Here is a 27,072-nt window from a genome sequence, read left to right on the forward strand (position 1 = left end):
GTGCAGGGATGGGTAAGGCCCTCGGCCCTAGTGTACAGCAGACCAAGCCACAGCGTCCTCAGAGCTGGCCTTTGAGGCCCTGCCTCTCGGCCTCCAGAATCATGGCCTACCTCTCCCCCCGCCGCGCCCCCTCCAGCCACACCAGCCTTCTTCCCAGTGCTCTGGCACGCGAGCACTCACACCCACCTGAGGGCCTTCGGACAAACCATCCCCTCTTCCCACAGTTCTCTCTAGACCCTGGCAAGACTGGCTGCTTTGTGTCACCAGAGGCTCAGCTTAAACATCATCACTCCAGAGAGGTCCTCCCTGACTACTTCTCTCTGCTGGCCCGTGATCCACCGTGCAGCCATCAGGACTCAAGGCTGGACCAGCTCCGGACCTCTCTACTTCAGGTACCGCCTTTGGGACTTCCTGGTGGCCCTGCAGCAGGGACTCTGTGCTCCCGATGCGGGGGGCCGGGGATCGACCCTGGTCAGGGGGCCAGAGCCCACATGCCAACACTAAGACTCAGCAGGACTAAATAAATACACAGATATTTTAAAAATATGTTTTAAAAAGTCACTGCCCTTGTGCCAGAGAAGTTCTCTTCCTGCAGTTCTGCCCACATCATTTGTCCATTGACTCCTACGTCACACAACTCACTGGTTCGCCCTCAGTGCCTCTTGCTAGCCACTTTTATTAGGTATTTGTATCTTTCTGGTCTCCCTTAAAACTCTCTGCTCCTTTTTATTTTAATAAGACTTCTTTGGAAAATGCCAGGCTGCGTCAGCTGTACTAAAGATATACGAAGGACCGACTTTCTTCTTTCCTGAGGAGAAGGGATGGGTAGGGGGACGAGGAGCCAGTCTTGGGGGGGGGCCTCCTCCAGCCAGGCTTGTACACAAGCTGCCCTGGAGCCTCCAACAGCCCCCTCAGCAAGGGCCTCCTTCTCTGCTTTCCAGAGCTCATGGGGGACCAGAGTCGTGAGAAGCTTGCCCAGGTCACCCAGCTTGGAAGCGCTAGGGCGGAGACTCACACCCAGGCCTTCCCAGGCTGTGGAGGCTGTGTGTGTGTGTGTGTGTGTGTCTGTGTGTGTGTGTGTGTGTGTGTATGTGTGTGTAGCTACCTTTCACTCCCTTAGGGGCCTCTTCAATTCAGTTCAATCCAGCAGAAACAGCTCAGGGTCTGCCACGGGCTAGACAGAGGAAGACATGAGTTCTTGCGACTAGACTTGCCCACATGGGTTCACTGAGGAGGAGCCCAGAGCCAAGGGAGGAGGGAGCTGTGGAGGGCAGGGGCCACTCTGCCGAGGGGACAGAAAGGAGAGGGAGGCTGGCGAGTCCCTGGGGCCCTGCTGCGGCCTCCACTCTTCCAGACTCACCGTCCACCCCACAGCCTCCTGGCAGACACACAGACAAACACACACACACACACTCACCACCCTCCTTGCTCTCTAACTGCCAGGAATGCAGGCTGTCCCCAAGCTCTTCCCCCTTGCATTCCTCAGCAGCTACTCCCACCTGGCAGGGCAAATTATACCCTGGCCTGGCAATAAAAGCCACTTTCCAGAAAAAGAAGCTTCGGGGCCCCCGAGAGACGCAGCTCACTCTCTCACACCGCCCGTGTCTGACTCAGGGGCCCGGTGTCCCTTTAAGCAGGGAGTACAAATTCCCACCCTGGTCCCTCCCTCCTGCTCTTCCTGACGTCAGGAGGAAGGCGTGTGTGAGTGAGTGAGGGGCCTGAGGTGCCGCATGCTCACACACACACACACACACACACACACACACACACACGGAGTCAGACACAGAGCACATCTCTCAGACCCATCCCTGCTCATCAGCTCCAAGCACGCCAGAGAGAGGCCGAGTCTGAACGGCTGCGGGAGGCTGTGTGGGACCTCGGCTGTCAGAGAGAGGTAAGGGGCTAGACCCTGGGGCCTCAGGCGCTCCAGCTCGGGAAACTGGCTTTAACGATGGGGGGGCAGAGGGAGGTGCAATGGCGGGGGGTGGGGTGCTCTGGGAAGGTGGGCCCCCTCCCCTGGGGCTGGCCCAGCCCAGTCCAGTTTACAGAGGAGAGGCAGGCATGTGTGAGCGTGGAAGAGCCCACCCGGCCATCCCGCCCCCCTCCCTTGCTCTGCCTGGCCCCCAGGGGAAGCTGAGGCTGCATGGTTCCCTGTGAAAGGGTGTGGGTATGTGCGTGTGTGTGTCTGGGACTTATGTCTGGCTCAAGAGGCAGAGAACAGCAGACACCTGCCAAGCTGTAGCCGCAGCCTCCTGTCTGGGAACCAGAGGGGAGAGAAATGACTGGAGAATAATTGGGTTCCTACCAGACGCTGAAAGCAGAGTGCAGCAGGGAGCAACATGGATCGTTCCCCCTGGAATTCGGGGCTGGGGCCAGGGAGGGACCGTCAGGGGTGGGGGGGGCGGGGTGGCCAGCAGACAGTTGGACCTGGAGCAGCTGTCTCATCCTGACTCTGCTTCTTCCGCGATGTGTTGGGGATAATTGGGCTAATTGGCTTGGAGAGGTGGCTCCACGCTTTTATTTCCCCCTTGGCCTTGGAGCCACCCCTACCAGGAGCTTTTGCTTCTCCCAAGGCCACTCCTCTCCCCTGCAGGCTGGTCTCGAGCTGACCTCCACCCTTGCCAGGGCGCAGCCCCTGGAGGGCAGGGGTGATCAGCCAGGGTCCACTGGATCCCGTGCCGTGGGATTCATGTACTCAGGCAGCCTTGGGTAGTAGTGCCAAGTCCCCAAGTGGCCTGACCCTGGCACAAGGAGTCCAGGCAGAGATAAGGGGTGATGCTGGCATCCACAAGGGAGACAGCAGGTTCCTGCCAATCTGCCAGCCTGCAGACTCTTCCCAGGGAGAGGGGAGGGGGCCGCGGGGAGCGAGAACAATAATAAATACAGACTGTGAACTGCCTCATCCGCTGGGGCTGGGGGAGGGGAGGAGGAAGTGCACCCGGGTAGAGGGTGGGCCACCTTTCCGAGAGCTCCAGGGGAGGCCTCTCCCTGGGAAGGGGGCTGTCTGCAGCCCCCTGGGGGATGGAGCGCCTGTCCTGCAGGCCTGGCTCTTTCTCAGAAGCCTCTGAGTCCACCAAATTCTGGGTATCTCCTCCCCTCAGCGTTTCCTTGAAGTCTTTTCCAAAAACATCTATTTCCCATATTTGCCCCGCCCTTCTGGGTCTGTCTGACCCTCCTCCAAAAAAAAACAACAAAAAGAAAAGACAGGTGTAAGTAGGAACCAGCTCACAAGGGCCTGGGAGAGGCCAGAGGACAATCTTGGCCACAGAGGTTTCTCCCAGGGATGGGCAGTGGTCACGGAAGTCCGCTGGCCGTCGGGGGAGCCTCCCTAGGAGGACCTCGGGGGTCCCACACTGCCGGCTGGTGAGGGAGGGAAACCCGCAGGCTGGTCTGGAGGCAAGTCCCCAGGAGTGGCACCAGCAGAGGGCGCTCAGGGCCTGGCTGAGCTGATCATACTGGTCACAACTAGCGCGGCCAGGACCTGAAGCCTGGTGGGAAGAGGAGGGCTCGGGGCAATTCAGACCTTTCTCCACACAGACTATTAAGATGGGAGACAAAAAGCAATGGGGCAGCTCTTCCCCTCTGCCCCAAGCCAGCAAAATGATGGGCACCAGGATAAGTGACCTGGCATTTGAGTTCAAGCTCAGCCACTCTTAAGTGTGACTTTGACCTGTCCATTCCTCTTTCCAAGGAGGGCTCAGAGTGGGAAAGCAACTTGCCCACGGTCATACAGCCCGGCGGGGCTGGGATGTGAGCAGGGCTCTCTCGTGGTGCCCATCCTGGCATTCATACCCTCACTAATGCCCACAAAGCCCAAAGGCCTTAATCATAGGAGCCCTCCAGGGCAACCTGGGGACATAACAAGGAGGAGAGTTAAAGGGTCTCAATTAAGCTCAAGTATTGGCTGGGGCAGTGCCCCCCCCCCCCAACGCCTGCCCCGTACACACACACACGCATGCACACAAACACACACACACACACACACACACACACGCTGTGGGAGAGGGAAAGAACCAGGTTTAATTAGGTCACCTCCAGCTGCTCCAGCAGCTTTGGCACTGATGTATTTTAAGGAGTGTCTGAGAGGCTGGGAGAGGGCAGGGGCACTGGGGAAGAGCCAGCTTCTGCCTGGTGGGCTTGAGGCTGTCTCCACGCCCTCCTCAGGCCCACCCTGGGTAAGCCCTCAAAGTCCGGAAAGCCCTTCCGCCATCACCCCGTGTTCCCTGTCCTTCCCCCTAAGCCATCAGACCCACGCCTCCCACTGTCTGTCCCTTCTCAGTGGGGGCTTGGGCTGGGATGCTTTTATGGAGGGAGTTGTTTTTAAGCTTGCCGTAGTTGGCAAGTGACTCACCCAAGGTCACGGTCTGAGTCAGCACAAAGCCAGGAATAGAACCCCAAGCCCCGTTCTTCCTTCTGCAGGGGCGGCAGGAGCTTGCAGGGACGCGCAGGTCCTCCCTCCCTCCCTCCTGCCTGAGGCCTCTGTCCCAGCCCCCCCAACCAAACATCTCCAGGATGCTAAAGTGCAGGCCCCAACTGGCTGTGTGACCCCAGCAAGACTCTTCACCTCTCTGGGCCTCAGTTTACTCCTCTGAAGAATGGGGTTATAATGATAATTACCTTGTAGGGCTGTTGTGAGGAATAAATGAGGAAAGGGGGCAAAGGGCTTGCACACCTCTTGGCACGTGGTTACTAATCCATCGATGGTGGCCATGATCTTGTTGTGACCAACCACCCTGTGTTCTGCTTGTCTGTCCGTTCCCCCCGGACCTGGGCTCTCTTAAGGCAGGGCTGTCTCTTCTGTTTGTTGTCCCAGTGCCTGGCAGTCACACTCAGTTACACGTGTGTTTTTGACAACCTCAGAGGAGAGGTGGAGTGACCCTCATGCGTCATCAGGATCAATGATGATTCATGTAGCCGAGGAGAAAATTGAGGTCCAGAGAAGGGCAGGTGCTTGCCCTAGGTCTCACAGCACCGGGTGGTTGAGCCAGCTTCGTTTCCCTGACCTGCCCAAAAGGAAAGGGATTCACAGGGTCAACAGAAGACTCTGACAGCCATCTCCTGCCCAGTTCTTTTGGGGGAGTGGATGATTGGAGGAGCCCCAACACCAGGCTGATGGTCACCTGCTGATGTGGCTGAATCACCTTCACAGCCCCATGATGCTGTATCAGGACCTTGCCTAGGGTTATCTCTGAACAGCTCTGCTGTTTTATTTTTCCCTCCCCTGGCCTTTTGTCTGCGGAATTACTGGGGCTTGATCTGCATGCAGGGAAATGAAGAGGAGCTTGGCTGGCAGGGTCAGAACCAAAATACTCTCGGGGCACCACTGACACAGCTCCTTGGCTCCTCTCGGAACCTGGGCAGGGACTTTGATTCACGCTATTTGACAGATGGGTAAACCGAGTCTCTGGAGAAGGAAATGGCAACCCACTCCAGTATTCTTGCCTGGAGAATTCCATGGACAGAGGAGCTTGGCAGGTTACAGTCCGCAGAGTCACAAGAGGCGGACACGACTTAGTAAACCACCAACAGAGTCTCAAAGAGGAAGTGTTGAGACTTCCCTGAGGGTCCAGTGGCTAAAACTCCAAGCTCCCAGTGCAGGGTGCTCAGGGTTCGACCCCTGGTCAGGGAACTGGATCCCACATGTTGCAATTAAAGATCCCACATACCACAACTAAGATCTGGTACAGCCAAATATCTAAATAAGTAAATATATTGTTTTAAGGGAGGGTCACCCCGCTAGGACACTCTAGAGCCAGGAGTCAATCCTGGGTCATCTGGGACTCAGGCTGTCCTCTTTCCCTCCAGCTGCTAGTTCTGAAGGGCATCATTCCAGGCCAGAGATGGCCCCAGGCAGGCATACCAAATCCCTTAGGGGTCAGGCTTTAGCTCTGTTTGAGTTGAACCAAATGTTCTACGAACACATCTAGTTCTCTGCTCTCAGTCATTTCCCCTTTGCTTTCTCAGGGAAAATTCTTCTGGGAACTTATCCTCAGAGGAAGACACCATTTGCTTTCAGACAAGATCTGGCCTCTGTCACTTACCTGCTGTGTGACCTTGGGCAAGTCACTTAACTTCTCTGAGCTTCAACTTCCTCATTTGTAAAATGAACACAATTGTAATTTCAACCTTTTGCAGCAACTGGGAGATTTAAAAGTGGAAAATAATTTCTGTAAAGACTCTGTGGGTTTCCCTGGCAGTCCAGTGGTTACGACTTCACCTTCCGCTGCGGGGGGTGCTGTTCTATTCCTGGTCAGTGAGCTAAAATCCCATATGAATGGTGGCCGCAAAATCAAAACATAAAACAGAAGCAGCTTTGTAACAAGTTCAATAAAGACTTAAAAAGGACTTTTTTGTAAAGACTATATAGCATTCAGACGATCAAAGCCCTCTCTTCCCTTGCCCCCTTCTGCAGCAACATTCTGGAGAAAGAATCTGAGCTGGAGGCTTGCTCTGCATCCCCTTGTTTGGCTCTCTCTAGTTTCCCAGGCTACCCTGCGCTGGGCAGCTTCTTCAAGTCCAGGGCTCTGGCATGGATCAGAGAGGCAAAGACTCTGTCCAAGGTCACACAGCAAGTTGGTAGCAATACTAGGACTGAACCCAGGACCCCTGACTCCCCACTCCAGGGCTCCAGAGTCAGATTGCCCTGGTTCAAGCTCTGGCTCAGACATTAATTGCTGTGTGGCCCTGAGTGATTGAGAGCCTCCCTGAGCCTCAGTTTTCTCACCTGCAAAATGGGGTCATAATAGCAAGAGCCTTAAAGTACTGACACAGGAACTAAATGAAAGGAGAAAGTGTGAGGGGCAGGGCAGGGACCTAGTGGGTGGGCGAGTCCTTGGGGAAACAGGAGAGGTGAGAATAAAGGGTGGGTTTGGCTCCAGGGTCTCTTCTTTCACCCACTCCCTCTCCCCCGCCAACCCATGCCCGCCTCAGCCACCCTGCCTGGTTGGAGCCCCCTCTCATGTAGCACCTACTCAGTGCTTCCCACACTCCATCCCGTGCCATCCTCACGGACGCCCTTGGAGGAGGGGCTCTCGCAGTCTTCATTTTCCAGCAGAGGAAGGAGAGAGGGGAGATCCCAGCCCCAACTCCTTCCCGAAGGCCCACTCCCCACCTTCTCCCAGGATGGGTGGGGTGATGGATGGGGAGTGGGGAGGCATACATGTTCTGTCGCTGCTGGTTTTCCATCTCCTTCCCCTTCCCCTCTGCTGCCTGGCCCACTGCGGGAGGGGAAGGAGGAGGCTGCCCTCCACCCCTACCTGGGATAGTGCCCCTTACCCCTCCCCACTGCCCACATCGCATGGAACCTGAGAGCCGGGCTCGTTCAGTCTTGGGTCCGGAGGCCCGGCTGGCCAGAGCAGGGCCCAGCTCAGCTGCATCTCCCTGGCAACAGCTGTGGACTGCCTCAGCCCCTCCCCTACCTCCTTCCCTCCCCTCCACCCCCCACGACCTCCCAGCACAGGCTGTCACTGCCAAGCACAATACCGGGCCTGGGAAAGCCGTGCAGTGGGCAGCCCAGGACCGCCTTACTTCCTGGAGAAAGGGAGGCTGAGTTTCTCTCCCTGCCGCCTGCCACCCTCACCCAGGTAGGGTAGGGGGCATCCAGGAGTGCACCCCAGGGCACCTCCTGCTTTTCTGCTGTCATCCTGGGTAGCTTTGCTCCCTGTCCTCCTTTTCCCTAACAGTGTTATCGAGGTATCATTCCCACACTATATAATTTATCTGTTTGTTTATGATGGACAAGTCAGTAGCTTTTAGCATATTTATAGAGCTATGCAACCTCACTATAGTCAACTTGAGGACATTTTCATCACCCCCTAAAAGAAACTCTGTACGCATTAGATGTCACTCCTCATTTTCCTTCGCCCTTCCCAACCCCTAGAACCACTAATCTTCCCATCTCCATGGGCTTGCCACTTCTGAACATTTCACGTACGTGGAATCAGGTAACATGCCATCTTTTGTGACTGGCTTCTTCCACCTAGCAGCGTGACTTCAAGGTTCAAGGTTTCAAGTCCAGCTGTCATAGAGCTCTATCAAAACTTCATTTCTTTTTATGGCTGAATCATGTTCTATTTCATGGGAACCACATAAAGACATAAACCACATGTTCATCTGTTTATCTGGGGATGGGCCTTTGGGTTCTTTCCACTTTGGGGCTTTTATGAATAATGCTGCTGTGGACATTCATGAGCAAGGTTTTGTGTGATTGCTTTTCTTCTTGAAGCTTCAGTTTTCTTCACTAAAATGAGGACAAGGGAATTCCCTGGAGGTCCAGTGGTTAGGACTCTGCTCTTTCACTGCCAAGGGGGCGGGTTCAATACCTGGCTTTTAAAAGTTAATTGATTAGTTTGTTGTTGTTCAGTTGCTCAATTGTATCAGACTCTTTGCAACCCCAAGGACTACAGGACACCAGGCTCCCCTGTCTGTCACCATCTCCCGGAGCTTGCTCAAACTCATGTCCGTCGAGTTGGTGATGCCATCCAACCATCTCATCCTCTGTCGTCCCCTTCTCCTCCTGCCTTCAATCTTTTCTAGCATCAGGGTCTTTCCCATTGAGACGGCTCTTTGCATCAAGTGGCCAAAGTATTGGAGCTTTCACTTCAGCATCAGTCCTTTCAATGAATATTCAGGGTTGATTAAATTAATTCAATTAGTTAACTAAATGGGGATAACAATGCTAAACCTGGCCCCTGCCTGTCTCCTCAGGTGGGCTCAGAGAGAAAAACTGCACCTCAGCGTGAGGGACCCTGAGGGGCAATTCTGACCCTCTGCCTGCCTCCCCACGCCCCCGCAGCAGCTCTCCTGGCTGGATGGGATGTGCTGGGGGCCTGCTGAAGGGGCGGGACACTGAATCTCCATCCCAGGGATGGCAGAGCCAGCTCATCACCTTGACCCAGAAAAGTCCCACCTGCTGTAGGACATTGAACAGTGGCCAGGAGACCTGCCAGGGAGTTGAGTGGCGGAGTCCATGCAGGGCTCCAGAGTCCATGCAGGGCTCTGGAGTCCTAAGGCGTCTTAAACTCTTCCCTGGAAACTACGGGTTTGCAGGGGGCAGGGCAGAGATGGAGGTCAGAAATAGACTTAGCTCAGAGGTTCACCTCTGGTCCCAGGGTGGTGGGGGGAGTGAAGGAATGGGGGTGAGGGGGTGGAGAGCCTGTCACCCTCACTCCTATATGTCATGGGCCATGGGCAACTCTTTGCATCCCTGCTTAGTCAAGCCTCACCATAGCCCATGAGGGAGTGAGGCAGGGTGTCTCAGCTCCATTGTGCAGGTGAGGAAGCTGTGGCTGTTCAGTCACTCAGTGGTGTCCTGCTCTTTGCGACCCCATGGACTGCAGCACGCCAGGCTTCCCTGTCCTTCACCATCTCCTGGAGTTTGCTCAAACTCATGTCCATTGAGTTGGTGATGCCATCCAGCCATCTCATCCTCTGTTGTCCCCTTCTCCTCCTGCCCTCAGTCTTTCCCAGCATCAGGTCTTTCCCAGTGAATTGGCTCTTTGCATCAGGTGGCCAAAGTATTGGCGCTTCAGCTTCAGCATCAGTCCTACCCAAGAGTACTCAGGGTTGATTTCCTTTAGGATTAACTGGTTTGATCTTGCAGTCCAGGGGACTCTCAAGAGGAAGCTGAGGCTGGAGGAAGTGCTACCCAAGCCAACAGCTAACATGCTGTGAAACTGGAGCTCTCTTGGTACAGGCGTCCTGCTGGCCCCGCTGCGGCAGGCCACCCGCTCCAGGCTCAACAAATAGTCTAGCATCTCTCGGAGCCCAAGAGTTTCCGATCCCAGGGGACCTGGAGGTTGAGTGGGTGCACGGATGGGGTAACTACATTCTTTTCCTCCACAGAGAAAAATACAGGATGAAGGACTTCCCTGGTGGTAGAGTGGTTAAGAATCAGCCTTCCAATGCAAGAGAGACGCAGGTTTGATCCCTGATCTGGCAACTAAAATCCCACACACTCAGGGGAACTAACCCTGATCGCCCAACGAAAGATCCTACATGTCCAACTAAGACCCAGTGCAGCCCCCCCAAAAAATAAAAAGGATGATTTTTTTTTTAAGTTTATCCAGGCCCTGAGCTGTTGTCAGGGGAACTTCTATTGATTAGCATTGATAATAGCAATTTATTGGGTATCTGCACTAAATCATTGAAGCCATAGTCACTTTGCACGGTAAGCATTCTCAACTTTCTTTTAGAGAGGAAGAAACTGGGGCTAACGAAAAATCTCCAACATTACAAAGGGCTCACCATACCCCAGTCCTGTTCTAAGCACATAGAATGTCATCTAATCCTCACAGTGACCTCTCTATGAAATAAGAACCAATGCTTTTCCCATTTTACAGAACAGGAAACCAAGTCAAAGGCTATGAGTGTTGACCAAGGCTGCACAGCCAACAGGTAGAGACGGATTCAAACCCAGGTCATTGGGGTCTGGAGCGCACACTCCCACCCGCCATGTTGCAACTGTTGAGTGGCTTGCTTGAGGTCACCAGGTTACAGGTGACAAAGCTGAGATTCAGACCCAGGTCTGTAGACTGGAAACTGCTGGCAATTGTGCCAAACTGTGTTCCAGGTCATCGGCCACTTTACGCATCCCACCTCCTAGGCCCTCAAGTTGAAGAGCTGAACTACAGGCTGGAAGGACTTTGCGGTTAGTTTCAGTCAGCTCGGTCCACCATTAACAAAACACCACAGACGGGGGGCTCCACGGAGACATTTAGTTCTTCTGGTTCCGGAGACTAGAGGTCCAAGTTCTGTGTGGCAGCATGGTCTGGTTCTGGGGAGTGTTCTCCTCCTAACTTGTAGACCACCCCCTGCTAGGGCTTCCCAGCTGGCTCAGCAGTAAAGAACCCACCTGCCAACACGGGAGATGCACGAGATGCGGGTTCGATCCCTGGGTCAGGAAGATCCCCTGGAGAAGGAAATGACTCTTGCTTGGAGGATCCCATGGACGCAGGCTACAGACCATGGGGGTTGCAAGAGTGGAACAGTAATGAAGCGACTTAGCACGCACGCACGCCCCCTGCTGGCTGTGTCCTCACAAGGCAAGAGCAGAGGAGGCAAGCTCTTGGGAAGGGGTGAGGAGGGAAGGGTCTCTCCTTCTAAGGACACCGATCCCATAATGGGGGCCCCACCCTCCTGAGCTCATGTAAATACTTTTTTTATTTATTTGGCTGCGCCGGGTCTTAGTTGCAGCACTTGGGAATCTTTAGTTGTGGCACGAGAACTCTTAATTGCTGCACGTGGGATCTACTTCCCTAACCGGGGGTCAAACTTGGGCCCCCTGCATTGGGAGCAAAGAGTCTTAGCCACTAGACCACCAGGAAAGTCCCCTTCCTTACCTCATCTAAACCCAGTTACCTCCCAAACGGCCCCATATCCAAATACCATCACACTGAGGGCTTCAGATTTCAATAGGTGACTATTAGGAGACCACAGTTCAGCCTGCAGCAAGGTTCTAAGACCCTTTTGTCTTTCTGGTGAGGACCCTGTGTCAGGGAGGGGCTGTGAGTGGCCTGAACTCACGGTTGGGAGCAGCAGGCAGGCCCAGCCCTCCAGACGTGTGTCCAGAAGCTGCCCATCCTGGACCACACTCACCTGTACCTCTCTCTTCCCCCTTCCAGACGGAGCCTGTGGCTGGTGAGGCCGCCGAGCAGGGCCAGGCCGGGCCCTGCCCGTCAGGACGCCCAAGCCCTTCACCGGCCCCTGCGCCTGGGAGCCCACCCGGCTCTCCCACTGGCCCCGCCATGACTTCGGAGCCTACGCCGCCCGCGGTCGTGCCCCCGCTGCACTCCCCCAAGTCCCCTGTCTGGCCCACCTTTCCCTTCCACAGGGAGGGCAGCAGGGTCTGGGAGCGAGGCAGTGTCTCATCTCGGGACCTGCCCAGTCCCCTGCCCACCAAACGGACCAGGACGTATTCAGCGTGAGTACCAGCCCCTCGCCCAGGCTCTGCTGATCTTTCCCAGGATGGGGCTCCAGGTGGGGCTGTCCGGTCTCTTCCTCCGCCATCCCCTGCTATCCTCACCCCAGGGCAGGGGAGCTGTGTAAGGACCTTCTAGTAACTACGAGCGTTCATTCATTCAGTCTACCAAGCTGTATGGAGCTCCTTCCCCAGGGGATCCAGTGATAAAAAAGGCAATACTTCCACAAACTGCTTATAATACAGGGGGAGTTTGTCCACCGTTCACGACAGCTGGCAGGGTTGGGGGAGAGGACCCAGTGTCGGGTGTGAGGACATAGTGTCGGGCTTCGGGGAAGATATCCTAGCTGGCCTTGGAAGATGTATCAGGAGAGGAGGGACGCTGGGTGCTCCTGCTGGATGAAACAGCCTGGGCAAGAACTGTGGCACGTGGCTGACCTCTGGAGAGAGGTGGGCAGTCTGGACAGAGACCAGCCCTGGGCCTTCGGAATTAGGTCACTGCGGGGGTGGGGAGTCAAATTGAAGAGGAGGTTTGTGCCAGCCACCTGAGCTTCCCTGGTGACTTGAACAGTAAAGAATCTGCCTGCAGTGTGGGAGACCTGGATTCGATCCCTGGGTCGGGAAGATCCCTGAAGGGAATGGCTACCCACTCCAGTATTCGTGCCTGGAGAATTCCAGGGACAGAGGAGCCTGGTGGGCTAAAGTCCAGGGGTCACACAGTCGGACACCGCTGGTGACTAACACTGTCACTCATGGGGGCCACGCAGAGGCTGGTTTGGCCAAAGGAGGGGTCTGATGGCAGGTGCGGATTGTCCTGTGTCCACACCAAGGCCAGGTGCAGAGCAGAGGCTTAATAATTGATGCATGAAGGGCTGAATGACCAATGAGTGAATAGGACGGAGACTGCTGCTTCGGGAGAGAGTGAGCTCCCTGTTTGGGGAGGTATTCAAGCCTAGGCTGCACATTCTTCACTCAGCATTCTTACAACAGGAATTTGTGTCAGCCAGACCAGCCTCAGGTGGGGAGGGTCCTGTGTACAGAGAGGGGAACTGGCTGGCAGTCAGATGACCCACTTGCTGGACCACCCGGGAGAACCAGTTTTCCCTCTCTGGGCTTGTCTCCTTATTGTCCAGTGGGGTAATGAGAGGACTGAACTAGTCGCAGGATAGGTGGTTTCTGCTCCGGGGAGGGTTTTCTAGGCAGGCTCTGCAGGCAGGGCGCAGGAGGGCTGGGGTGGGGGGCATCCAGGGACGCAGGGGGCAGTGTGCTCAGGCCACATGTCCAATCCTCCTACCCAATCTTTAGGACAGCCCGTGCCTCGGCTGGCCCCGTGTTCAAGGGCGTCTGTAAGCAGTTCTCACGCTCACAGGGCCACGGCTTCATCACCCCCGAGAACGGGTCGGAGGACATCTTCGTGCACGTGTCTGAGTGAGTCCCTCCCAGCTCCCCGTTCTCGGCTGGGCCCTGCTACAGGGTCCCAGCAGTGCCTCCAAAATGCCTCCCTAGGCCTCTGCCCTCATTGGCTGAAGCCTGTGGTCCTGGCAGCTTTTTTTGCTCCTAGGGCCTTCAGGGACAGGGGTGGAGGAGGGCTGGGGCCAGGTGGAGAAGGGGGAACCCCAGAAGCCCTGGGACCCACTGCCTGAGTCCTGGATCCTATTCCCACACCATGGGGATTAAGGGGGCTGGGCCAGCCCCTGGGCCTTTCAGCCTGGCGGGAGGCTAGGAAAGGCGGGGTGGTCTTGGTCTAGACCCCAGCCCTCATGCTAGGCATGGCCTGTGGAGTCCCTGAGCTCTGAGCCTTGGGGACCTCCCTGAGTCCCTCTCACACTCTCAACATTATAGCAGTGGTCCCTAACCTTTCTGGCACCAGGGACCAGATTCATAGAAGACAATTTTTCCATGGACTGGGGAGGGATGATGTCAGGATGATTCAACCACATTGCATTTATTGTGCACTCTGCTTCTATTATTATTACATCAGCTCTACCTCAGATCATCCGGCATTAGATCCTGAAGGTTGGGGACCCCTGCTTTATAGAGAGGGGCAGGTTTGATTTCTCTTTTACGAGTCTGGCTCTGGCTCCACGGCCTAGGGAAACCCAGGGTGAGGCTGACCTCAGACCAGACCACAGGGGTTGTCCAGGGTCGAGACCTCTCCTGGGCTGACACCCCTCTCCCCACCACTAGCATCGAGGGGGAGTACGTGCCGGTGGAAGGCGACGAGGTGACCTACAAGGTGTGCCCGATCCCGCCCAAGAACCAGAAGTTCCAAGCTGTGGAGGTGGTGCTCACCCAGCTGGCCCCACACACTCCCCACGAGACGTGGTCCGGCCAGGTTGTGGGCTCCTAGGCTGGGGGGCCCCCCGTGCCAGCCGCCGAGGGAGGGAGGGAGCCACACAGGGTAGACGGGCCGCAGCCAGCCCTGCGCCCCACCGCGCCGGCCGAGCCCGTCCCCCGGGTGGCCTCGGTGTGAACATCTGTGTGTCTGTGCTCGTGGACATGAGTGTGGGCCTCCATCCACCCCGTGACCCTTGCGTGAGCTGGACCGAGGCGGAAGCCACCAGACCTGCCTTCTCTGCTTATCTGCGCTGTCCTCCCGCCCCTCCCTGCCACATATGCATTGGACCCCCTTGCCCTCCTAACACCCATCCCAGGGTCCACTGAGCCTCTGAGGGCCAGTGTCAGGCCTGGGGCTGGGTGTCAGGGCATTGGTGGGCCCTGCCCTACCAGCTTGCTCCCCTCGCCTCTGCCTCAGGCTTGTCCGGCGGGGTTGTGGGGAAGCCAGATTCTGCCTGTGCCACTCACACCTCCCCCTCTGGGCTGGGGTCTCCCCCTGGGACCTGGATCTCTTTCCCCCAGAAGCCAGGCCAGTGAGTGCTTTGGGGGAGCCCCCTGGCCTCTTGCAGGGGAAGAGGGTGAAACCTGGAGGCAGACAGCCCCCTTCCCCCACTGCCAAGGCCTAGCTCCGGCTCCTTCCTCCTCTCCCCCCAGCACACTGGAGAGGCAGGAGGCAGTGGGGAGTTCCTGGCCAGCCCTTCCTCCGCAGCCTGGCAATGGCTGTGAACCCCAAACTGAGGCCATGTCCACTACCCTAGGCCGTGCTGAGCCTCGCCACCTCAGCTCTCCTTGGAGCTAAGGGTCTTCAGTGGGGTGAGGGCATAGCTCCCCCAGCCTGGATGGAGCCACCCCCTTTTCCCTGACTCACAAACCCCATGCCCACCCATCACAGCTGCGACGACCCAGCGGTAGACACAGACACACCCCTCAGGCAGGGCCAGGCAGGGGCACCCACCAGAATAAGCCCTTAGCCTGGGAGACCACCAGCCCTGCAGGCCCCTTGCTGGACCCTGTTCCCAAAGCCATGGGGTAGAGGCTCCCGCTGGCCCCCAACAGGCCAGTGGCTAAGGTGTGGTCCCGATCTTGTCCATCCCTTAAATGTGTGGCAGCCCTCTCCCCTTTGACCAGGACAGGTTTGTGTGCACTCTTGGGTAGCAGGCCCCCCCCTACCACCACACTCCCTTCCAGAGAACACATCACCTGTGGGGGAAAAAATGGGGTTCAAAGGAGGGCTTGCCAGGGAGTCACCCTTAGGAGACCCAGTCTGAGTAAAAGAGGGGCCCAAATGCCCACGATGCGGGGGTCAGTGACTGTCTAGGAGGATCCCAGCCCTGTGGCTATGTGTACCCCATCCCTGTCCCGAGGCTGGAAGACCAGAGCTGTTAGGGTGCACTGGCCAGCCCCCTAAAACTCAGAATGGCCCCAGTTTGAGCTGGGCCTACTCAAGCAAGGCCTGAAGCCTTTCACCTGAGGAACAGGCTCCCTGGCTTCCTCAGAGGAAGGTTTACTGGTGCAGGTTAACTCCTGGGAACCCCCAAGACACCCCCGCCCCCACCAGGAGTAGGCTCCCCCCTTTTAGGCACGAACCAGGAGGCAGACTGTGTTAACAGCAACCCTGGGCCACCCCACTCATGGCCCCACAGTGTCCAGTCAGACCTCCTGAGACCCCCACCAGCCTCCTGGATCCCCCATCCTTCCTGACACTGGCAATAAACCCTCAACTGTGACTCAGCCTGGCCCAGAGCTGCCTGTCTATCGGGTCCCAGGGGAAGGGGCTGGGGGAGGACACCCCAAACAGCTCTTGTCTGGGGTTCAGTGGCCCATCCTCCGGGACTGCATCACATCTGCTGTGACCTGGGCCAAGTCCCTGCCACATGCGTCAGTCTCCTCTGCAAAGTGGGGGGCCAGAGCAGTGTCTGTGCCTGGGGCCAATTAGCCACTCGGATATCAGCCATATCACTCTCCACAGAGTTTAATATCCAGGAGATAAAGTTCTCACGAATGTGCATGGTCCCCACTGCTCTGCACCCCATGGAGGGCGGGCAGGCAGGCAGGGCGGGCTCTATCTCGTACCAACATTCGCACACACTTCCCGCGTAGACAGAGACCTGTTCTGCCAAGAGTCCGGGCAGCAGCTGCAGCCAGGGCCATCGGGTCGGGCTGAAGGCTGGAAGCCAGGCCCACCAGGAGCTGACCGGCTGCGGGTGGCTGTCCACACAGACCCTGGGCCCGTAGAGCTGGGCCTTCAGTAGCTAACACGAGGCAGGGGTGCTGGGCCAGAGGAGGGGCCTGGCACCCCCAGCGCTGGGCCAGGGGCTCTCTCGGCGTGGGCAGAGCTCCCTGAAGTCCCGAGGGGCAGGTATGGGCCCTGGTCACGCCTCGTGGGCTGTCTCTGGGAAGAAGAGCTCACGGCATCGCTGCACCGTGTCCTGCGGTGACACCACGCTGTGGCCGACGGTCCGGGGGTCGGTGTAGATCTCAAAGTCGTTCCCGCCCTGCACACCGAGGAAGGGCAGTGGAGGCATGTGTACATGCGTGGTGCCTGGAGGAGGCTCCCAGGCTCGGGGACCAACACCCACCCGGGCCTGGGGTCCCCTCCCCACACTGGCTCCTACACAGCTGCTCCTCTGGCCCCGCTCAGAACCGCCAGGAGGCCCACCTTCTTCACAGCATGGGCCCTGACTTGCTCTGTGACACGGGGCACGTGTGCAACCAGCTCTGGGTCCCAGCCTTCCAATCTGTATAATGGGGCTGGTGAACTCTGACTGCTTTCTGGGAGTTTCCCAGGAGGTGTCCCATTATCCCGTGTCCTGGCCCTGATCCGGGGGGCTAGGGGCACGTGGGCCGAGCCTGAGGCACACTTACAGGGCTGGTCTCGTTCCCAAAGAAATGGATGGTGTCGAAGCAGTCCTGGTCCAGGCTGTCGAGGCAGTAGCGCTTGTCCCAGCCCTCGGGGAAGACATCAAAGCTGATCATGCCTCCTGCAGGGTGTGGGGAGTCGGTGAGCAGAGGGGCGGCTCACGGGGCCTTGGGCAAGGCCCTTCATTCGTTCATTCATTTCAACAATGCCTGAGTGTCTACTGAGCACCAGGTGCTGGGCACGGACAGGCTCAGGATAATCACGGGGTTACGATCCAGGTGGGAGGAGGGGTGGGAAGTGACCAGACCACCTCTCAGCTCATGTAAGTCAATGGCAGGGGTCAGGGGTGGAGGGGTAGGGAAGCTCCCCAGCTGGTATGTTCAGGGGACAGCTCTCCAAGAAGGTGACACTGAGCTGAGACCTCAGCCAGAGTGGCAGCTGGCCGGGAGCCATATGATCCTCAGGGCAGAGAAGGGGTGTGCAGGGCCTGGATTTCATTAAAGTCAGAGGGAGCCTCGGAAGGGCTCTAAGCAGGGCTGTGACTGGGGCTGTTTGTCCACAAGGCTCCCTCCGGCCACCGTAGGGGGAAGTGGCAGTGAGGGTTGCCTGGGTTTAGGGAAAGCTTTGGGGGCTAGGGTCCCTGCCTGTGTTGGCTCAGCCTGCCCTTGATGCACCTGGGGGACTGGGAAGGGTTTCTAAAAATGCTCAGGGTGCAGCCTGGCCTTGGCAGTGAGGTCCTGCGTGGTAGACCTCTCAGGCCCTCCATGGGGTGGACGTACCACGGGAGAATCTCAGTCCTTTGCCGGCAAACTCGGTTTTCAGGGCTTCCACGAACTTCTCCCGGATCTTCTCCTTCTGCAGAAGGGGAGGGAGCAGACTGAGGTTTAGGGGGCCACGTGTGCTGGGCCCTGGGCTGGGCAGACAGTGCCTGTGAATTCACTGAGCCTGCCGGGTGGAGGTCATGACTCCCACTTTACAGATGTGGAAGCTGAGGCTCAGAGAAGGCCAATGCCTTGTTCAGGGTCACCCAGCCTCAGAGGCAGGGCCAGAAGTCCTGAAAGTAAATTCAGTGCCAGGTGTGCTAGCGGAATCCGGGCAAGGTATCCTGAAGGAGGCCTTGGAGCAGAGACTCGAGGAGGAAGGCTGAAGGGATGGGACGGTCTGAGTCCTGAGTCACAGTGTCCACCTCAGGTGGGGCTGAGCCCTGTCAGCTCTGCCCAGCCCAGCCACGGCTCAGAGTGTGAAGAGCCAAGAGCATGCAGAGACCTGTGAGCAAGAGACACTGGTGGTTTAGCTGCTAAGTCGTGTCCGACCTTTACGACCCCATGGGCTGTAGCCCACCAGGTTCCTCTGTCCATGGGATCCTCCAGGCAAGAATACTGGAGTGGGTTGCCATTCCCTTCTCCAGGGGATCTTCCTGACCCGGGGATCGAACCCAGGTCTCCCGCATTGCAGGCAGAATCTTTCCCAACTTAGCTATGTGGGAAGTGGCAGCAGGCAAAGAAGTCAGCAGGAGTTTGGGACGATCACAGCACCCACCACGGAGCAATGTGCCTTCACTGAGCACCTTCCACGTGTTCCTGGTTCCTACCCCTCTGGGCAGGACCTTGGAAGCCTGCAGCATATCTATGGACACCAAGAAGGGGACACTCACTCACCAGCCCAGGGATTCCCCAGCCTGGCCTTGCTGGGGCCACAGAGGGGAACAGCCGCACTGGGCCTGGAGGGGAGCGTCTTAGCTGCTGAGCTGACGGGGCCCATGGTCACGGGAGCAGACGGCAGGCTCGCTGTGGCCGAGGCACCAAGGTGGGCAGCCCCCTTCTGGCCACCTCGAAAGATCAGCAGGATGATCAGCACACAGAGGGCCTGGAAGCCAGGCTGGGGAGCTTGGACACATCCCAGGGGATCAAGAGCCACTGAGGATTTCAGAGCATGGGGGTTAAGGTGCCCAGTTCTGCACTGTAGTCAGTCAGTGATGGGTAGGACTAGAAATGGAGGAGACACAGGTGGCGGCCAGCAGTCTGGAGCCTGGAAATGTGGTCCAGGGAGCACAGGAGAGATAAAGGCAGGCTGCCTAGGTCTGAAGCCCAGCCGCTGTGCCTCCTGGCTATGACTCTGAGTCGATTTCCTGGGCTTAAAGATAAGAGGTGTATTGAATGAACCCTGACATACTCTCATGGGAACAGAGATGAGGGATATAACCTTCCCAGAAAGCCTTGGCTTCCCAGGGAGACCAGCATCTATCAGAGGCCACTCTGTGGGTCCAGTGTTAGCGCTAAGGGTGCCCCAGGCTCAGAATAAATGGTCCAGAGCAGCTGCACTGTCTGTCTCCAGAGAACCAGGCTGGTCACCGGACAGCCCCACGTACCAAGTCCAGCCTTAGCAGAGACCAGCACGGTGTCCTCAGGCTGGTTCACATGCTCTCTGGCCTCAATGTCCTCAGACCCTGTCCTCTGAGGCGGCTGAAGGGAGGTAAAACATTAGTATTAGATCTGTGCTGGTGAACTGCACACAGATCAGAAGGTTCATGTCCCTTTCCAGTATCAGAAGAGGGCAGAACAAGACCCAAAATATAAGAGAAGACCCTGAGGGCTGTGGGAAGAGTCAGTGTGTTCCACCTCATGAGATGGGAACTGTGATCATTCCCACTGTACAGGTGAGAAAACAGAGGCACGCAGCAGAGAAGCCCCTTTTCCAGGTTGCTGGGCAAGTCGGAGGTGGAGCTGGGATGGGAAACCTGGGTGGTCCGAGAAAGGACCACCTCTCCATATGTGTGTGGGAGGAGGTTCTTGGCCAGTGCTCAATCACCCACTCCAACAAGGAAGTCTCCATGCCCGCGGGCATTGCCTGTGGGCCTTGGGGCCCCGGGCGGGAATGGGGATGAGCTGGATAAGCTGGGAGTTGTCACCAAGTCCCACACAGCCTCTGGGAAACATCAGAAGGAAGCAAGCAGAAGGCCAAGTTCAAATCTTTGGGCTGTAACTCATTCCCTACATAACCTTGGACAAGTCACTTTTCTCTGAGCCTCAATTTCCTCTTTCATAAAATGGGGATAACATCATCTATTTCATTCAAAATGTCTCAAGCACTTTTGTCAGGCTTACGCTGGGCCCATGGATCTAGCAGGCAACAGCCCTTAAGGAGCTTACAGCTTTACTGAAAGAGACAGATAACCAAGATGTAAAAACAGGTGATGCACTGGATTAGTGGGTGGTAAAGGCTGCCTGGGAAGAAAGAAAACTTTGAAGAGGAGGAAGTACAAGGAGGCTGGGTTATGTGTCATGCTTAGGGAAGGTGATACTGGCAAGGTGACACAGAGGTGACACTTGAGCAGATGTGACGGAGGTGAGAAGACACAGCCCTGAAGCAGGAGATAGTCTGCTGTCTCTAGAATGAGCAGGAAGGGCATGGCTTCGGCAGAGACAGCGAAGCGGGGAGCAGAAGGGCAGGCCAGGGCACCTCCCTGGCGCTCCAGCGGCTGAGAATGCACCTTGCAATGCAGGGGACGGGGGTGCCACCCCTGTTCAGGGAACTAGATCCCACATGTTGTGAGGAAGACCTGAGGCAGCCAATAAATAGAGTTTAAAAAGGGCAGCCAGTGGGAAGGTCAGAGACGGGCTGATATGAAAAGGCCTGGGGGACGGCCTCCAGCCCTGAGAGCGGAGGGCAGGGAGTGATGAGCAACATCCAAGTCAAGGTCAGTGGGGGCAGTGCACCCAAAGGTGACAGGGACCTTGGTGTGTTCCAAAGACCGACACACAGGGAGAGGGTGTCTGAGCCAGGCAGACCCCTCAGGGCTCCAGAGACCACGGGAGGTTGGCCGGGGGCCCATGGAAGGACTGTCAGGCAGGGCAGCCAGATGTGCTTCAGAAGGTTCTCAGTGGCGCTGCTGGAGAACAGGTGGGCAGGGCGCAGAGGCACACACAGGGGTGAAGGGATTTTTTTTTTGAGACAAACTTGGGCGGCTGAAACCCCAGGAATTACTGTTGGGCTCTATGGGGTGAGAAGGTGGAAGAGATGCCCCAGGTGTTGGCTCAGGCGAGCAGGCGGCTGGTGGTCCTGGTCGCCAAGGGCAGTCACCGAGCCAGCAGTGCTGGAAAGACACAGAAGTGCCGACAACCACAGCACAGAGCGGGTGTCCGAAAGGGTACTGGTCGAATCAGAACAGCCTGGCACCACCGATCCTTTTCACAGATGAGAAAATAAAGGCTCAGAGAGGTCAAGTGACTGAGGTCCTAGAGACTAAGGCTGACAGTGGGTGGTGGCACCTTGTCTAGTTCGGAGAACTCGATTCGCTCCTCCAGGGTGCAGCTCCGGCCGATGGGCGAGATGTTCAGCATGCCGTTCCGGAACTCGATGAAGGTCCCACTGGGGGCGAGGGGGCGGGTGGAGGGGCGGGGAGGCGGAGCCAGAGAGAAGAAGGACCCTGAATTCAAATCCAGTCCTGCCGGGACTTCACCGGGGACATGCATCCACCCCTGGGCAAGTCAGAGCCCGTCTGCGAGAGCCCAGGCCCACCACTCCCATTCTGGGAGGGGGCCCAGGAGGCGCGGGGTCTCACCGCTTCTTGGGCAGTCTGAGCAGGGCCATGTAGCGGAGGCAGAAGTTGATCAGGTCCTGCAGAAGCTCTTCCCCCAGGTGGTTCTGGATGGTCTGGGCAAGGGACACAGGGCTCTGAGGGCAGTGGGCACGGCGCCCCTCCCCGCCCAGGACAGAAGGCACCCAGGGACTGTTCCACTGTGGAAAAGTGTCCCAAGACCCAGGGGGAGGGGCAGGGCACCGACCTGCTTGGAGAGCAGCCGTCCATGCTTATACTGCACCGTCCCGTTCTCAGCAAACACATAATCAAACTTCTCGATAACTTCAGGTCCACGTAGAGGCCAGGGGGAAAGACACAGTGTGAGACCAGATACCCAGAGCCAAGGAGAGAGGTGAAACCCACACTCCTTGGTCTGGCATTCAAAGCACCCTCGTTCCATCCCCAACCTGCTTTTCCAGCCTCCTCGCCTTCGCAACTTGGTTTTTTTCCAAACATCCACACAAGCCCGTCACAGCCCTGGGCCTTCCCTCCTGCAGCTCCTTCTGCCTGGGATGCCCTCCCCCCTCACTTTTCCTCCAAGCTCCAGTTCCATCCTCTGGAAGTCCCCCAGGACTTCCCGGCAGAGGACATCATTTCTGTCCTGCACTCCTACAGGCCCTGGGCACAGGAACTTCCCTTCTGTTTTACAACTTCCATCACTGTGCCATCGAGGCTGGCTGCACGGGGGATGTTTTTGACTCTGACTGCCACCAAGTGGCTGGAGCACAGCCAGGAGGCTGCTGCGGGGTCAGGTAGGGGGAGAGCACCCGGACGATGGTGGGGTGATGGAGACACAGATACAGGAGATCAGGGTGCGGGGAGACATTTTTGGACTTGCTGATAAAATAGACAAGGGGTTGGGGAAAGGGGGCTTTCTTAATGGCTCAGATGGTAAAGAATTCACCTGCAATGCAGCAGACCCAGGTTCGATGCCTAGGTCGGGAAGACGACCTGAAGAAGGAAATGGCAATCTACTCCAGTATGCTCGCCTAGAGAATTCCATGGATTGAGGAGCCAGACAGGCTACAGTCCATGGGGTCATAAAGAGGATGACAGGACTGAACAACTAACTCTTTCACCCTTGGGGAAAAGTCTCTAGGTCCACAGAACTGCCAGGATGACTTTAGAATCCTGCTCTGTTAAATGAGATTATCATACCCACCCTAAAGCATAGTTGTGAGGATTAAATGAAAAGAAGTTAATACAAGGTCATTTTCAACCTGTGGTAGCCCACTTTAAAGATGAGGAAATCAAGACTCAGCAGGGAGAACTAGGAAAGGAGACTATGTACGGGCTGGATTCTGTCTGCTTGGTTCCCTGCTGTTTCTCCAAAGTCAGCACAGTGCCTGGCATATAGTAAGTGTTGAGGTGTTCGTCACTCAGCTGTGTCTGACTTTGTGACCCCATGGACTGTAGCCTGCCAGGATCCTCTGTCCATGGAATTCTCCAGGCAAGAATACCATTCCCTTCCCTAGTGGATCTTCCTGACCCAGGGATTGAACCCAGGTCTCCCACATTGCGGGCAGATTCTTTATCGTCTGAGCCACCAGGGAGGCCTGGCACATAGTAGGTGTTGACCAAATGTTTGTTAAATCCCTGGAGCAAACACCTGCCTATTCACTCTGCTTCCTTTGCCCCACAGAAGCAGGACTGGGTCTTTGAAGGCACATTGCTCCAGGGGTCTCCCAAACTCCCCACACCCTCCACCCCCACCGCCCAACTGTGGAATTGGTTCTGGCCTCTCCTTACCTTCATCCCCCTCTCCCAGCTGCTCGGCAATTTTCGAGTAGTCAGAGCCGCCCACCACACCGATCTGCACCCTACTTCGCAACTTCTGCAGGAAGGCAGCCACCTCTGGGTCGATTTTCTGCAGGGGGCAGGGAAGCACAGGCTCCGTTGGCATGTCTGGGCCCTCCACCCAGCCCTCACTCAGGGCTCAGAGTCCTGGGAGCCCATATTCCACCCAGATCTGGGGCCAGTCAGGGTTTAGAACCCAGATCTCCAAATTAGAAGCGCTTGGGTTCACACTCTGGCTCAAGTTCCTCAATAGCAGAATGACCTGAGCAAATGGCTTTGCCTTTGCCTCAGTTGTCCCATCTATAAAACGGGGATCACAGTAGAACCTGGAGAGGGTCACTGTTAAGGATTAAATGAGACAGTGCTTGGAAAAACAACTAGCAACTGGCTTCCCTGGCGGCTCAGTGGCAGAGGATCTGCCTGCCAATGCAGGAGACAGAGGGTCATTCCCTGATCCGGGAATATCCTACAGGCCACGGAGCAACTAAGCCCGTGAGCCACAACTACTGAGCCTGTGCTCTAGGGCCAGAGACATGCAACTACTGAAGCCCAAGAGCCTGTGTTCCACAGGAGAAGGCCCCACACTGAGAAGCCCAAGCACCTGCAAGGAAGAGTAGCCCCTGCTCTCTGCAACTAGAGAAAGCCCTCACTCATAGCAACAAAGACCCAGCACAGTAAAACTAAATAAATAAACAAAACAAAACAAAAACAACTAGTGACTAATCACTTGAAAAGATGTCCCCCCAAGGAAATGTAAACTAATGAGTTTCAGTCCTCGTTACTCAAAGCTGACACTATCTAGGGTGGACATAGGAGAAATGCACTCAGATGTTGCTGGTCAGAGTGTAAATTGGTATAGCCACTTGGAGGGTAATCTGGCAAGATCTAGCAAAACTTTACATGCCAGGACTTGTCACCCAGAATTCCCCGGGTGTATATGTTCACTGGGATGGTTTATAACAGTGAAAAACTGCAAATAAGCTTATCAATTGGAGAATGGCACACAGCTGCTCTGAAATTCTATCCTGTGCTTGCACAGAATAAGGCAGGACTGTGTTCCCAACATGAGAGAGCACCAAAACAGACTGTTAATGGTTAAAAGCAAGTTGCAGGAACTTCCCTGGTGGTCCAGGGGGTAAGACACCGGGCTCCCAACGCAGGGGGCCCGGGTTTGATTCAGGGAACCAGATCCTGTATGCTGCAGTGAAGATCGAAGATTCCATGTGCCGCAACTAAGACCTGGTGCAGCCAAATTAATTATTAAAAAAAATTATGATATCGACTATTTTTTTTAAAGCAAGTTGCAGAAGGGCACACACAGTATGATACCAGTTGCTAAAAACAAACACACACAAACACACACAAACTCACAACTTTGGGATGCGGCTGGGCCGCAATCCTGACTAGTGAGAAGGGACTTTACCCTTCTCTGTTACGCTTTCATTCTTTACAAGAGAACGTGTTTGTGAATATGCGTACAATTAAAAATTAACTTAAAATGTGCTATGGACAGATCTTAGGTGGATGGACAGACAGCACTGACACTCTAGTCTTGTTTAGGCCCTGGGAGCAGTAGGAAGGCAAGGTGGCCAGATTGCCTCCTGTGCCCCCAGGGCTCTCATTCAGGGGCCGGGATGCTAAGACCAGGGTTCCTATAAGCCCCTGCCTTGCCACCCAGATCTAGTGGCTCCTGCTCTAGGAGATCCCTCAGTAGGTCCTGGTGGACCCAGACCAGAGGGCAAGAAAAGAGGCCTGCTTATCCACGCACCCAGCTGCGGGAAGTGGGGGGTGGGGGGGGGTAGATGGGTGTGGGAGGCTCATCCTGAGTTAGATTCAATGGGAGAAAAACTAGGTGTGGAGCAGAGGTTGGAGCATCAACCCAGTGAGATGCTTTTAGAAAGAAAACCACACTCCCACCCACCCTGTACCACAACATCCCTACAGAGACCAGACCAGCCCCCCACCCCTTACCTCCAGGAGGAAGAAGCCCCCAAACTCAGCCTGAATGGTACAGAAGCCCTCCCTCCCTGGAAGAGGAGAATGGAGGTGGGAGAGAAAGTAGGGAAGGGGCTTGAGAAACTAAATGCAGGCCAGCCCGATTTAGCAAAGGGATGGCTCCGAGACCCCCACCGATGGCTCTCGCGCCCCACCGATCGGGACTCTTAACGCTTGGGTGTGTTGTCCTGTATGGAAACCCAAGGTTCAGACGACAGCTCCGGGCTACTGGTGTGACCTAGGGCTGAACTGGGGGTGGGAACCAAGGCTGGGGAGACGGGGGCGGGGGCGGGGGTTGGCGTCCCAAGGCAGGCCTGGCGGGGGAGGGAATTAGGCCCCTGCTCGCAGCTTCTTCCCTCAAGAATCCGACCCATTCCCCTCGCACCCAGGCAGAGAAAGTGGGCGCCGATGCTCTGGGGGGCTGTGACGTGGGGAATCGGGAGGGCTCATTCCCAGCGTGCAGCCCTGGGGTGTCAGGGGCCGGGTGTTGCCGCAGCCCACGCACGGTCCCGGGGGATCTGGGATCACGCCGCTGCAAGTCACTCATTAGGCTTCTGGGTGTCCGCGTGACACCCCCAACGGGAGATTCTGAACGAGCGGGGTCCTACCTGGCGAGCCGGCGTGAGGGTCCCGTCCACGTCAAACAGGCAGAGGACGCGCTCCTTCCTGCGGGCGCCCTCAGCGGTGACGGCCATGGTTGCAGCTCCCGGCGCCCAGCTGAGACTATGGCTGGGGCCGCCGGAGCCGCTTGGGATAGAGGACGGACGGGGCGGGGCCTAAGGGGGCGGGGCCAGCAGGCAGATCGGAGAGCGCCAAATTGGGAAGGGGCGTGGCCCGGATGCGGCAGACACCGGGCCTGCGCTGACGTGGGACGAGAATTCTGATGGCACCAAATGGAGAAGGGCCGTGGCATCGGGAGGGGCAAAACCTCGCAGGTTCCGTCAGTTAAGTTAGTTTAGTCGTTCTGTCGTGTCCGACTCTTTGCGGACCCCAAGAAATGCAGCACGCCAGGCTTCCCGCGGATTTTACCAAGCAGAACCGGAGGCGGGCCTAGGCCTCGGCCCGGAAGTGAGGGATGGAACCCGGAAGGAAGGGGCGGGGCCAGCTTTGGCCCTTGGCGGGGTGGTTCCGACGGCAGGTGGGGGCGGGGCAGGGGCGGGGCCTCGATCCCGCAGTGCAGAGTCCGCGGGCGAGGCGGGGCTCAGCGCCCCGCCCCCTCCCTCTAGCAGTAGCTCTCCCCTGCCCCTCTCTGCCCAGTCCGCCCCTCACCCCCGGGCAATCAGTGCCTCTAGGGCTCACCCCCTCCCTCCTAATGCCTTTGACCTACAGATCTCCAGCTTTAAGAAATCTGATGGCCTTTGCTCAAGGCTCTGTACTTTGCCGAATGGCCTTCCCTGACCCTTCTCCAGCTGTCATTCTGCCCACCCCATGAAGTGAAATGAAATGAAATCGCTCAGTCGTGTCCGACTCTTTGCGACCCGATGGACTGTGGCCTACGAGGTTCCTCCATCCGTGGAATTTTCTAGACAAGAATACTGGAGTGGGTTGCCATTTCTTTCTCCAGGGGATCTTCCCGACCCAGGGATC

At 56.7% G+C, this 27,072-nt stretch overlaps 2 protein-coding genes across 3 annotated transcripts; one reads left to right on the forward strand and one right to left on the reverse strand.

Moving 5' to 3' along the window:
• Window positions 1,553-15,985, forward strand: CSDC2 (cold shock domain containing C2). Its single transcript, XM_005681114.3, has 4 exons — window positions 1,553-1,894; window positions 11,622-11,920; window positions 13,223-13,345; window positions 14,105-15,985. Exons 2-4 carry the CDS (start codon window positions 11,745-11,747, stop codon window positions 14,265-14,267), a joined length of 462 nt encoding a protein of 153 aa, XP_005681171.1. The 5' UTR covers window positions 1,553-1,894; window positions 11,622-11,744; the 3' UTR covers window positions 14,268-15,985.
• On the reverse strand, window positions 16,209-26,502 carry PMM1 (phosphomannomutase 1). 2 transcript variants are annotated; one of them, XR_001918129.1, is made up of 9 exons: window positions 26,094-26,502; window positions 23,443-23,560; window positions 21,899-21,975; window positions 21,676-21,767; window positions 21,383-21,482; window positions 19,483-19,576; window positions 17,894-17,969; window positions 17,120-17,235; window positions 16,209-16,749 (listed from the first exon to the last, which is right to left on the reverse strand). XR_001918129.1 is itself a non-coding variant. In XM_018048824.1 (8 exons), exons 1-8 carry the CDS (start codon window positions 26,178-26,180, stop codon window positions 16,627-16,629), a joined length of 789 nt encoding a protein of 262 aa, XP_017904313.1. In that variant the 5' UTR covers window positions 26,181-26,502; the 3' UTR covers window positions 16,209-16,626. The 2 variants fall into 2 exon arrangements, 1 of the variants encoding a protein (XP_017904313.1); XM_018048824.1 differs by lacking the exon at window positions 19,483-19,576.

Source organism: Capra hircus, chromosome 5 (assembly GCF_001704415.2).
Source record: "Capra hircus breed San Clemente chromosome 5, ASM170441v1, whole genome shotgun sequence".
Classification (NCBI taxonomy): domain Eukaryota; kingdom Metazoa; phylum Chordata; class Mammalia; order Artiodactyla; family Bovidae; genus Capra; species Capra hircus.

Excerpts from the sequence above, each read along its gene's own strand:
- CSDC2 (XM_005681114.3), top strand. The coding sequence starts at position 11,745 with ATGACTTCGGAGCCTACGCCGCCCGCGGTCGTGCCCCCGCTGCACTCC. Across the intron at positions 11,921-13,222 it reads CGGACCAGGACGTATTCAGC|GACAGCCCGTGCCTCGGCTG; the intron begins GTGAGTACCAGC and ends CCCAATCTTTAG. Across the intron at positions 13,346-14,104 it reads ATCTTCGTGCACGTGTCTGA|CATCGAGGGGGAGTACGTGC; the intron begins GTGAGTCCCTCC and ends CCCCACCACTAG.
- PMM1 (XM_018048824.1), bottom strand. The coding sequence starts at position 26,180 with ATGGCCGTCACCGCTGAGGGCGCCCGCAGGAAGGAGCGCGTCCTCTGC. Across the intron at positions 21,976-23,442 it reads GCTGGGAGAGGGGGATGAAG|TTATCGAGAAGTTTGATTAT; the intron begins GTAAGGAGAGGC and ends GTGGACCTGAAG. Across the intron at positions 17,236-17,893 it reads AGGACTGAGATTCTCCCGTG|GAGGCATGATCAGCTTTGAT; the intron begins GTACGTCCACCC and ends CACACCCTGCAG.